Genomic DNA, 12,620 nt, shown 5'->3' with positions numbered 1-12,620 from the left:
ACAAGTTCATCATACTGTAATGTAACCTGCCTGGTATCAGCAGCACAGAGATAGGAAACAACCTACGCCTCCCAAGGCTCATTAGCTAGCACGGCACCCAGAGCAACCAGCTGAAGACCAGTAAGCTATTCTGGACCACAGCGAGCTGGAAAATAATCCCAAGTATCTGTCTTTGGACTGTGAAACTATGACGACAGCCCTTCCAGACCACATTATTTTTTTGATCTAAGTTTACAAATGCATATTTATTTTGCAGAAAAACCTATGAGGTCTATGGGAGGTGTACACGGGAGACTTCCTCAGCTCACAGGATGTGTTATGCTCCCATACAACCCACCAAGCCTCTGTGTAGAGCACCCTCCCGGTTCGGTACAGACACCCTCAGGTCTGGTTCCCTTGGCCAAACGCACTGGCCCTGCTCAGCTCTCAGGGCTCTGAAATCCTCCTCTGCTAGGAGTATCCTCTGACCCGTGGTGGTACTCGGGATCCCCCCAACCAAATGTGCCCACTCCAACATCCCAGTCCCAAAGGCACATTCTGCAGTGTAGTAACAACCTGCTGTCAGGCTGCGGCTATGGCCGGTCTGTATTTGTGAGCTCTGAGGAAAAGGGAAAGGAAAGGCTGTTAAACCAGCCTGAGCTTCCAGGTCATCAAAGGCCTCACTGTCCCCAGGAAGGTCCCCTTGAACCTGGCCTCATTTTGTGCCCTCCCTCCATGTACCTGCTACCAGCTGTCACTGGGTAGAACCTGAGGCTGCACTGTGCCTGCCCCATCTGCGACAGGAGATGTTCTTGTAACACCTTCACAGCCATTCTGCTCTCTTTGAACCTTAACGCTTGTTCCCCATCCCACACCGCTGACCTGTCCTGCGTGGCCCCTGCGCTGGCAGATGCACCCACTCTCAGTGATGCCGGCCTCCACTTGTGCCTTTCCCGCCGAGCCCCAAGATATCAGGACATCCCAACCCCCTTGCCCTCTGCTCCTGCTCTCCAGAGACCTTTCGCCTGCTGGGTCCCAGCCGCCTCCTTCAGCATGGCTTCCCCGGGGGTGCTCTGCCTGTCCTGCCCCCAGGGCTCCCCTGCTGGCACGGTGCACCTGCACACACCCTGCTCTCCCCACACCCCACTCCATCAGGACACGTCTGCCCCACGGCAGCAGTCCCACGTCACTCTGGGTGCCCTATTTCACCTGCCCCACACCCAACATCCCACATCTGCTCCCGATCACCCTGCTCCTAAGGGGGTGATGTGCCCCTTTCCCCATCCACCGCTTACCACATTTTTGGCAAAGCACACTCTCCAATGACACTGTGTCACTGTGAATCCCACCTCGGCACAGCAGCGCCAGGTGAGGCCAGTGCTGCCCCGCCGTGGGCGCAGTGCCTGGCTCCTGGCCCAGGGTCCAAAGGCCTCGCCGCCCTCTGGCCGCACCATGCTGCGCCACCGCCTTCGCAGGGCCTGGCTCCTTCTCCACGACAGGCACACGGCTCTGCCTTGTGTAACTACCCAGGTGAACAGAGGCCGCCATCCTCTGCTTCCCATCCCAGGCTCCTCCCGGCTCCAGGGACCTCCCCAGCATCTCCCGCTAAGGCACAAAGGGTTTGGGAGGTCCTGACACTACCTGAAGATAGAGATGCCACCACCATGAAGGAGGACTGTCCCCCAGCCACCGCCTCCCGCTCGCAGCGTCATAGCCTAGGACGGACCCGAGCCATGTCCCAAGAGCTTGGGAAACACCGAGGGATTTGGGATTGGCCTCCCTCCACCTGCCCAAGCTGCCACCAAGCACAGCTCCTGCTCTCCCACTCCTGTTTTGCCACCAGCAGCTTGCCCTCTGCGTGCTTCTTCCCAGAGGTGTGATGTGAGGACACGAGCAGGGAACAGCTGGCAGTGTCGGCAGGATGGGGCTGGCGTTTGTGAGGACACGTGGCCCTGCAACCCACCAGGCATCCCTCCCTGGGGGTTGCGGGGACCACTCCTCACACCGGCGCGTCCCTCCTGCACGCGGCCAAGCCCCGATCCCAAGCACAGGCGCTGCTGAAGACCCGGTTGTTCCTCGAAGAGCTCCTCGACTAACAGGAAGAACCAGAGCCGCAACATTTGGTAGGCCTTTAAAGGTTCATTTCTGACACCCCTCCACCTACCCCTCCACTTGGCTGCACCAGCGGCTCGTTTCGTGGCAGGGGAACAAGCCTGGCAAAGGGCCGTACCAAGGACACGCAGGACAGAGCCACTCACAGGCTCCTGACTCGGGGGACAGGTCAGGAGTGATCATGTGGGAGTGATTTTAACTCAACGCTACAGCTGGAGCGGCATCACATCTGGACCAGTACTACCCAGCTGTTAGGTCCTGGGGGAGAAGAGCCACAGCCCCTGAGCTGCAGGTGTGTCCCCCTGCCTTGAGAGACCCCCAGCTGCAGCAGGGTTGGAAAATCGCCCTGTGAGAAGGTGCTGGACCCCACAGCCGTGAGCCATTTCCTGAGGACGTTCCTCTCCCTGACCTACAACGTTGCACCGCCAGCCACCTCCATGCACAGCTGAACCACCCAAGGCTTGGCAGACTCACCTCCGTCAGCACGGCACGACCAAACTCGTCCCCCCGTGCAGGCTCAGTGTGTGCCGGTACCATCTGGCATCAGCGGGCCCACCAGTGCCCACTGCTCCGGTGCTGACCAAACCCCCACTGATCGGGAGCAGCAGGAACTCAGCCTGAAGCTCCGCCGCCTCCTCGCTCACCTCTGGGCCGCAGTGAGGAGCCTCTCCCTGCCTGCACAGCCGGCAGTGGCACCACCTCCTGCCCGATCACTCATATCGGTGCCTCTCCCGATTCACACCCACACGGCACCACTCAGCACGTCCTGATCTGTCCCTGCTCAGGTGCGGGGCTGGGCATCTGAGCAGCACCACCAGCCTGGCCACCAGAGATGGGCTCCTGCCCCAGCATGACATTATGATTTTAGGGTCCTGTAGGACCCCAGCTGGTGACAAACTCCACCCCTGCATCTGTGAAAAACAGCAAAGCCCCAATTTTGGCCCTCAGATGAGGGCAAATAAGGGATTTGATCTGGAAAAGAAAAGGGGGTGCTCTGCTCGTGGCCTCCCCCAGAGGACAAGCTGCCTACCTGTGACCCAGCACCAGCCAGAGAGCGACGGCCGCCCCGAAGAGCAACAGTTCCTCGCTGCCCCAAGTCACTTCACCGGGGCGGGAGGAAGCGTCCCACGCCCTGGCCCTGCCCAGGACGGCAGGACAGGGTGGGGCCTCAGCACGGGCTTGGCCGCGCGGGTGGGACGTGGCGGGGAGCGGCAGGACCTCCACGCTGGCACGGGGCTCTCCCTGCACCTGTTCCGCAGATACCCTGGGACTGGCCGGCAGGACGGGTTAGACAGACGGCCGCGGCAAGGCAACGAGGCAAACGGTTCTGCCGCAAGCAGCAAGGCTCCTGGCAGCAGGTTTTTGGCACATGCAGTCTGCACCCTGATGGGCAACGGGGCCAGAGAAACAGACTCTGCTGCCTCCACAGACTCACATTTCCTCCTTCAGGCTGAGGGGCAAAGCTCGCGCTGGGACCCAGCCCACCCCAGACTGTTTCAGACCAACTGCTGGAACCCCGGAGCCGGCAGAGCCCAGTAGTGCTCGGGCAGCTCTCAGGATGACAGCACTGGGATCTTTTGCACAACAGGGCGGCCAAGCAGGGTGGGCTGCAAAGGTGCAGAGGCAGGAGACAAACAAGGCCACCAGGCCACAGCTCCTCCCCAGCTGCAACGTGGGATGGGAAGACCGGTTCAGGTACTGAAGCGTTTGCCAGGGGTTCGCTGGTACCTCCCAGGGCTGCCCCAGTGCCCGCTGTGTGCCCACAGGTGCTCCTACATCAACAGAGCGAACTGCACCCAGGAGCTTGCATTCAGGGCTGGCGTGGGACTCCAGCACGTTCCTTGTGCCATGGTAGTGTCCTTGCACGGGGGGAGTCTCACAAGGTCAGAGGAGAGAGGGGAGCTGTGCCGCTCCAGTGTCACTGAGGGCAGAGGGAGCCAAGCTCCAGCCTGACCACAGCCACCAGGCTCCCCCTGACCAGGAGATCTGCAAGTGAACACGATGGAGAAGTGAAACCCCTAAATGTGTACCATACCCCACTTCATCTGTCAGTCTCATCTTGGACACAGTGTCCTGTCTCGAGCCTCCCCAGCTGTTGGAGATCAGAGAAAAGAGGCACATGGCAGAGAAGACACGGCTTTTTTGAAAGGACCATCTCCACAGCCATCAACGATAGATACAGCTTCCCTCAACCCTGTCCCCAGGCTGCTGAAAAGACCGAGCAGAGGACAACAAGGACTTCCTGACTTCCCAGCATGGAAAAAGGTTCAGTCTTGTCCTTCTGAGCAGTGAACGCCCTGACAGAAAGCAAAGCCAGTGGTGGAGAAAAGTCACAACGCAGCCTCTCGGCCGTGCTCTTCATCCACCAGCAGCAGAGACCCTGCCGAGTCCCCCGAGACGGTTCCTTCGAGGAATGCTTTCAAGTACCTCCAATATAAACACCGCAACGCGGCGCTGGCTTTCCCAGCCCGCACCCAGCTCCAGCAGGCCCAGCGTATCCGGCAGCTCTTCCCAGGCCCCAGAGCTCCATTGTTTGCTCTTCCCTCCCAGAAGCCTGGAGAAAAGGCCCCGCACCTCAGCTCTGCCCTTTCCAGCAGTCGTTTTCCTGGTGTTTTGACAGAGGCAAACGAACAGGGATGTTTGTATTTCAGCGGCACTGTTGCCGATGCCTCCGGTGCCCACACCAGAGGCAGGGATGGAGACCCTGCAGAGGTGACCCACCCAAACCCAGGTCTGCATGGCCCCAAGGAGAGCTCTGCGGACACGTGCAAAGCATGTTGTGTGTGCACACCCTGCCCCCCGGCCAGCGGCATAAGGAGGAAACAAGCCTGTATTAGGAATCCTGATGGCACTTCTTACCAGATTATAGAGAACTTCACATTGGGATCACTTACACAGGGCCTCAAGAGACCTAAGGCTGCGACGAAGCCAGCCAGACTTGGAATAGGCAGGAGTACCCTCACAGCCACCTTCACGTCATGCTTCCCCTCTACCTCCACTTCCAACAGACCTTCCTAGCACAGTAAGACCCCTGAGGAGGGGATGGGCAGCACAGCCCACTGCCCCCACCTCTCCTGTTCTGGTGGACAGGATATTCCTAGGGACTGTGGGTTTCTACCTGGAGGACTTTGAGATGCATTGTTATCACCAGGGAAGCTTGGAAATCCCACTCTGAAACAAGTCCCTGACCTTCAGAGAACCATGGGAAGAGGAGGAAAATGGCCAGTCCGCACGGGCAGTGGGGCTGGGGACGGCAGAGCCCACTCGTGGCCATGACCAGTGGCGTGCCCAGATGCTGCAGACCAGTGCACAAGCTCCGCTCCCAGCAAGACTGTCCTCTTCACACCTCAGCCCTCCACTGCCCAGCCCCTTCTCACTCCTGAGGCCCAAGGATCTCCGGCAAACCCCAGTGCGGCTGCAGTAGCTCACAAGACGCTTCCAAAATGCTACCAGCTGCTTTCAGCCCCAGGCTGGTCTCATGGTCCCCAAGGAAACACGTCCATCCTTTGCAGAGCTTTCCAACGCCCTTTCTCCATCACCCCTGGAGAAAATCTGTCTTCCTTCCCACTAGTACCCCGAGCGCTCAGAGGGGGCTGGAGCTGCAAGGCACGTGCTGTCCTCACTCCAGTGACAAGAGGAGCAGAGCCAGTGCCAGGCTGGACAGCCCTGGGAAGCTGAAAACAGAAACGGGAGCAAAAGCACGTGCACAGGCAGAAGAGCTTCCTCGGGAGGCTCCAGGGATCGCAGCAGTGTCTCCTCCTCAGCAAGCAGCTGCCATTTCACCAGGGAGGGTCGGCCTCCCTGTGCCACCCAGGGGAGCCAAGGGCCAGTATCTAGAGAAGGCTGACCTGAGCTGGTGTGCTTTACAGAGCTGGGAGAGCAGCAGGGAGCGGTGGGGCAGTGAGAGAGGGTGGGATGGACACGTAGATGGAGGGAACAGGCAGCAAGGAGCAGCGGTGCAGCACCCGCCTGCCCGGGGAGTGTCTCCACTCCACTTGAAGCTGCCGAGAGCTGAGGGTTTGGCAGCGGGCACAGCAGATTTAGCCATGCTGACAGAAGGCACGAGAGAGGAAGGGTGGGAAAAAAGTCTGCTAAAAGAAAAAAAACCCTTCAACCACAAAGTATTACTGAAAAAAAGGATGAAATCCCCTCCCCCAGCGCTCTGTGGCATGTGCTTGCAGGAGGCCCCTCTTGGGGACCACACTGGTCTTCTCTGGCCTCTCCATCTATCATGGGATGACAAACACGAAGGGAAGAAAAACAAAGCCTTTGTGCTGCTGTTAGAGACAAAAGTGAAACCGCCTTTGGGTGCAGGTACCCATAAAGATGTCAAATGCTACCAACAGCACTCACAGTATTCACGCTCTGTTTAGACAGCTGTAGCCCTGCCGAGGGATGGAAGGGGACACACTTACGTTTGTCTTTGGGAGAACAATGCAGACAACAGAGGTGACCAGATTGGTGTGTGTTTGCTGTTATTAGACCAGACATCCCAGCAAGGGTATTACATCCCACCTGGGAACACTTGTTTTTGGACTCAGCTCTTTGCTCACCATTTTATGAGCTAGAAAAGGCAAGAAATCTCTCCTCAGGTGTCAGGCTTGGGTAGGCAAATCATTCTCCACACCGTAACTAAACATGCAACCCCTGCTCACAAATAGCAGCGATAACACACGATGGATGTGCAAGGAAACAGTGCTCAGTCTCCTGCTTCCAAGAAAGCAGCTTCCAGAGGCAAATGCAGTTGGCTTACTGGTGTGAGGACCTGGCAGAGCCTCGCACGTCCAAGCAGCCCGGTAGCTGCCAAGTGAGCTGCCACTCACACCTTTCCTAGAGCTTGCCCTTCAATGGAGTTTGTTGCAGGCTCAAAGTACCCCAAGGCTGCTGCAAAAACTTGGGCTCTGGCTGGCACGAGGGAGGACACCTTCCCACTCCCCTTTCTTGCAGGAGAACCGGCAGCAACACCTGAGATGCTGCCTGGCACCAGCCTGGCTGGCAATGCAAGGTAAAGCAAACCCCTGCTCACGTCACATCACTCCCCTTCCTCCTACACAAGGGGGTCCGCGTGGGGTCCTCCCTGCCAAGGGGGCCAAAGAGCCCAGGGACAGGTCAGAGCCGGCATCGCTTATCCCTTGAGGTGCAGCCATTCCCCGGACTGAGGCAGAGGGCTCCTGAGAGCCCGAGGCAGAAATATTTTAGACCCTGTGGAGTTCAGGATGTTGTATGCCCTGTCCAAGACTCTTGCACTCGCTCCTCTGGAAACACATAGTTTGTTGGTGCCCGTCCCAGCTGCCCCAGAGCGCCGGGCTGCAGAAGGACAAACATGGGAAGCTGATCTGCTAATGGCAAATCCCACGTGCCCACCTGTGGTCAACTGGGGGTGACTGGAGGGAACTGGGAGCTACTGCAGCTCAGCTTAAGGCATTTCTCATTGTTCGGGTTTCTCCTGGCAGGCAGGGATCATCCTCTGGATGGGTCTGAAGCTCAGAGAGGCTGCTCATGGGGCAGGAGGTGCTGGAGGCATCACAGGCACCAGTAAAGCTCTGGGCTCTTTCTGGTGCACTTTATGTGCATTGTCAGTGTCTCCCAGTCACGCAGATCTGAAGTGAATATGGGAGCATCTTGCAGGGGGCAGCAGACAAGCGATAAACCTCAGTTTAGGGTGTTCTAGAGCATATATTTTCCAGAATCACCATCCTACATGGTTTTCACCATCTTGGCTTTTCTATTCTCCCCTCGCCAGCACCAGGCACGCAGAGAGGCAGCCTCAATCCAAACCCCAAGCTGTTAAAGAAGCCTGGGTCGCTGCAGTGCCGAGCAGTGGGGACATGGAGTACTGGCAGGGATGGCAGGAGCACCAGGCCCACCTGAGCTCTGCTCTAGCCCTTGGGTGAGGCACTTCTCAGCATGACTCAGTTCCCACTTGCTGCACAGCCACCCCAGCTGTTGTGCCACCTTCTCCAGGGCAGGATGATGCCCAGACGGGGCAGGAGCGACACAGGGCAGCCTCATGCAGTGCGCTGGGCAGAGGGGCAGAGACTGGGAAGGCGATGCTTACATGCAGCTGAAGCTGGTAAAATTTCAATACCAAAAAACCCCACCCCGATTGTTGTCAGACTAGTTCGAGTGTAAGAAAATCTCTTAGCCAAACAAAATAGCATCCCGTTATTGTTCTTTCACTTGGGGCTTGATGTGAGGAAATAACTGTGCCCAGGAGCTCTGTCCCTGCAGCCTCACCTCCCGCCCTGGCCGAAGCTGCAAGCACATGCAAGCAGCCAAGCGAGTGGGGAAGGACAGAGCCAGAGCGGTCGGGCTCACATGCACCCTGCAGCAGCCTAATCCCTTGGATGGCAGCTGAGCCACCCCAGCAAACCCCACCATGAGTGTCCGAAAGCTCTCATCACTGCGTGACACTCCTGCATGTCCCCTCTCGCTCTGTTTAGCACGAAGGGCTCTGGAGCAATAATTATCTTTTGATGTATGTTCTTACCGTGCCTCACACAAACAAGGCCTGGCCCAGACCAGGGACATCCAAGCGGTACTACAGAGGTGAAAGCAGACAGCTGTACCCCGGGAGGAGCAGGGCATGCAGTGGTGATCGCTGGCCTGGCAGCACTTTGCCCCAGCGCTGCACCCTCTCGAGGCAGCACAGCTTCCCAGCCTGTCTGCTGGGCAGCCAGTGTCCACCTGGCAACTGAAACCACCCATAGATAGAAACAGAGAAGGCTAAAGCTCTCCCTACCTGTCAGGGTCTTTCCTCTTCTCTGTGGCACAGTCCCCCTTGCCCTTCTCCATCTCCTGCAGGAGGGCCATTTGGATAGGGGTGTTTCTGCCGTCGCTGCTGACACTGCCACGGTGCGGCTGGCCCCGGCAGTCGGGCTGGGAGCTGCGCTTCATGGCCTGGAGCTGCGCCAAGGGCACGATGTCACAGCCCTGGGGCCGGTGCCACACCGTCTGCCGCGTGATGGCATTGTAGTAGTAGAAGCGGTTGTTGTTCTGGTCGAAGAGCTCCCACCACTGCTTCTGGTCTGACTGGCGCACCTTCAGGTTGGGAGGGGGCTCCCAGCCGCACTCGCCGGTGGTCAGGTTGACGTACATCCGCTCCTGGGAGCGGGGCTCGATGATCTCCACCCAGTCCGAGCTGCAGGGACACGAGAGCCGTGTTAGTCTGGGCCAGAGGCTTGAGGCAAATGGGTTGTCTGGGACTCCTACAGAGCTGCTGCCTCTGGGCCAGGCAGCCACGCTGCAGATCAAAGCGCTGCTCGGGGCCATTCAGATTCTAACTCAGAGGAAGACAAGGGGAAGGGTTTGAGATGGGGCTGAGCCAAATCAGCAGCTCCCTGGCACAGGGAAGGGGAGGTCACCCCCCCAGCCCAGCCCCAACATCAGCTCACACCACTCGCCACCCCGCAACAAGCAGCACAGGGCAGGCGAGCATTGTCTGCTGATGCTCTGATAACTCACATCAAGGGCTGGCGCAATCGCAGGAGTGCCGGCGCCTAGCGAGATGTGCAGGGGAACTTGCTCTCCAGAGTGGGGAGGATCTGCAAAGCAGGATCTGCTTCCTTTTGGGAGCTGCACCCTCTTCTTAATGCCACCTCAAGGGACCATACCCCTGGCTCCAAACAATGTGGGCAGCCTGCCCATGCAAGTGCCTGCCTGCAGGACTTATGCTGTGGGGCTGGAGGGGACCTCTGGGTCACCTGGCCCCTGCGCAAAGCCCACACTTGCTTGCCCAAAGGATAAATGTGGGGAGTGACTGGTGGGTGAGGCCATCTGCGTTGCAAGCTCTTCCCCTCCTCCCTGGGCTGATGGGACAAAGCCTTCAGTGGCCCTTTGGATGTCAGGTGGCCCAAAGGACAGGCACAGCCTGCTGCTGATCCGTAATGCCTCTGCTGCCCCTATCTAACCCAAATTATTTTTGTTATTAATAAAAGCTATATGAAAAGGATGGGGGTCCAGGGCCACCCTGGAGACCCACTCCTGCTCAATGCCTCAGGGGCTCACCCTGGCACAACCTTTGGCTGCCCGCCGGCGAGGGCACAGCAGCAGGAGCCATTCCCAGAGGGGCGGCAGGAGAAGGCAGATCCCGTCGCATCCCTCTTGCCCGTTGCATCCCTCTCGCACACCCTCTGCTGCCGGTCTGCAGCTCCTCGGGGTGGGGTGGGGGTTGTCTGGGTTGACGGTGGCAGCGCTGCAGTGTCTGAAACAGCAGCCTGGGCTCCTGGTGCTCAGCCCTGCCTCTCTGGGGAAGGTCAGCGCATCCTCTGCCACCACGATAGTCTGGGAGGAGGTTTAATTGCACATCACACCTCCCTGCCAGGAAAGCTGCAGGTGGATTCAATGCTGAGCAGTCTGGCACACACTCCTAAAAAGCAGGCTCAACTCTTTGATGATGCAAAATTCATAGGTACAATGTCAGTTCAAGCCAAAATAAACCTGAACTGCCTCTGAAAAGGCGCAGTTCTCGCCGCGACATCTACCATGCAATGCTGACCTCCACGCAGCCTCACAGAGGGCTGATGTTCAGGCTACCACAGACAGGCTGCCTGGGGAAGCTGATGCGGGTGAAAGCCACTTTTTTTTGTAGCATAGGTCTGTTTTCAGCCAGATCAGCTCATGCGCCCAGGCTATCACCACCACAACCATCGCACTGGTCCCACAAGCAGCTGGGGGCAGAGCACACCACCTTTCCCCACAGCACTGATTCCAGCTGGTCTCCCACCACTGCCAGAGCAGGGCAGGGCACTGCCAAGGGTGTGCCTGTGAGCAGATCCCACCCAGAAAACCCTGCGTCCAGAAAACACGTGGTTTGTTGTTTGGTACTTTTTGGTCCAAACTACACCAGTTACCCTATTTGATTCAAGGTGCAACGTGAACAGCCATAACAGCACCCCACACCACGGCTTGGGGTGGGAATCACAGAGCCAGCCCAATTATTTCCATGCATTTGCAACATCAAACCATAGGCACAGGAACAAATCAGCAAGTCGCTGCCATTATCAAGAGCATCGTCAACTGCAAAGAGGTGTCATCCATAAACGGGGCATAAAAGGGGAAAACAAGGGCAGCAGCAGAGCCCAGCAGTGCTGGGAGGGGAGCGAGACAAGCCTGCCCGCAGAGACAGCGGCACAGAAGTGCAGGCAGGACAAGGAACTGGAAAAGAGGATCTGAGGGACAGCTCAGCAGGGACACAAGAGGAGCGGTGACCTGGGAGTACCATAACTCCTCACTAGAAGGACAGGCAGTCAATAGGAAAGGGGGCACAGGGGACTGAAAAGGGACTTAGACCCAGGAGGCACGTTGGCAGCTTCGGGTGAGAGGCTGCCTGCGGTGCTGGAAGGTGGGGGGCTTCACCCAAAAGCAGGGAGCACGGCATGCCACCCTTGGAAGGGGAAGGGCAGGGGAGGAGGAGAGCAGGCACTGGAAGAGGAAAGCAGCCATGGTGGGACCTCCCCCACCAAAAGCAACATGGAAACGCATATGTGGACAAGCTTGGGAGAGAGAGGAGGTAGTTATGGAGTATTTACTTGGCAAGGAAAACCCCCCAAAAACCCTGCAAAACCCAGCTGACTGATGAAAACGCAGCTGAGTGATCAACCTTTTCAGTGTTCAAGAGCACAGTGGTTTTGATCTGTTTTGCCAGCAACTGGATTAGCAAAGCTCTGAAACACTGACTGCTCTACCAGTGCTGTTTCTCCTCGGGCGAGAGGAGAGGTCAGCTATTTTCTGTTAAGTGCAAGCTATTGAAAATAACGAATTCTTCTCATGGCAGTTGGCCATGACTGAGCGTGTGTTGCTAACTATAGTCTTCCGTTTTAACAAGCTTACATTTATCTTTGCGTGCAAAGACACGTAAGTGAATGACTTGGGTTGGTGACCTCTTTGCTCCCCTTGAAATTGAGGGGCTGAGGCTGACTGAGGTGGAGTTTAACTAGGGGAAAAAAATCTGCACAGAACACATTGAAATACCAAAGAATTTGGTACAATCACATTCACATGTAAAGAAATAAAAGGAAAAGCAAGGAGCACATTCCTGGAGCAGGGCCAGCCCCAGGCTGCCACACAAGCCTCAAACATAACATCAGGAACTCTGGAAAGACGTGATAAACCCAGGATTGCAGAGAGATAAGGCCATAACTTGGACATAAAAAAAAATTAATTCCAACTCCCCTCCATGAGGTTAAAGAAGAAGTTTCCTGGGAATGGTTTGAAGAATGCTTTTCCCTGTCCTCCCAGCTCCAAGCGCTGGATGACACAGCAGCCACAGAGCTGGCACCCGCTCCTGCCAGCGCCCAGTCACAGTCACACCGGCAGGGTCACCGTGGGGGTTTCAGTCCATCTCATCTCTTGGGCCTCGATGGCCTGAGGCGCAGGACTTCCCTGCAGGCCCAGTTGCAAACCCAGACTGAAGCCCCATCACAGCCCGAGCGTGGGGACATGCAGCCCACCAGCATCACGGCAGCACCGGGGAACTCACTCAGTCACCAGAGCCTGCGACACAGAGGAATTTCAACAAAATCCCCACT

General features: G+C 57.4%; 1 protein-coding gene across 2 annotated transcripts in view; it reads right to left on the bottom strand.

Annotated features, from left to right (window-relative positions):
* Positions 1 to 12,620, bottom strand: part of LOC104642949 (rho GTPase-activating protein 39) — a 55,054-nt gene that overhangs the window by 18,828 nt on the left and 23,606 nt on the right. For both annotated transcript variants that reach the window (XM_075768269.1, XM_075768270.1), the window contains exon 2: positions 8,834 to 9,232. In XM_075768269.1, the coding sequence (XP_075624384.1) occupies positions 8,834 to 9,232 (399 nt within the window). The remainder of the gene's footprint in view (positions 1 to 8,833; positions 9,233 to 12,620) is intronic.

Source organism: Balearica regulorum, chromosome 16, assembly GCF_011004875.1.
Source record: "Balearica regulorum gibbericeps isolate bBalReg1 chromosome 16, bBalReg1.pri, whole genome shotgun sequence".
NCBI lineage: Eukaryota > Metazoa > Chordata > Aves > Gruiformes > Gruidae > Balearica > Balearica regulorum.
Note: the sequence above shows the minus strand (reverse complement) of the source record. Positions and strands in the feature narration are given on the sequence as shown.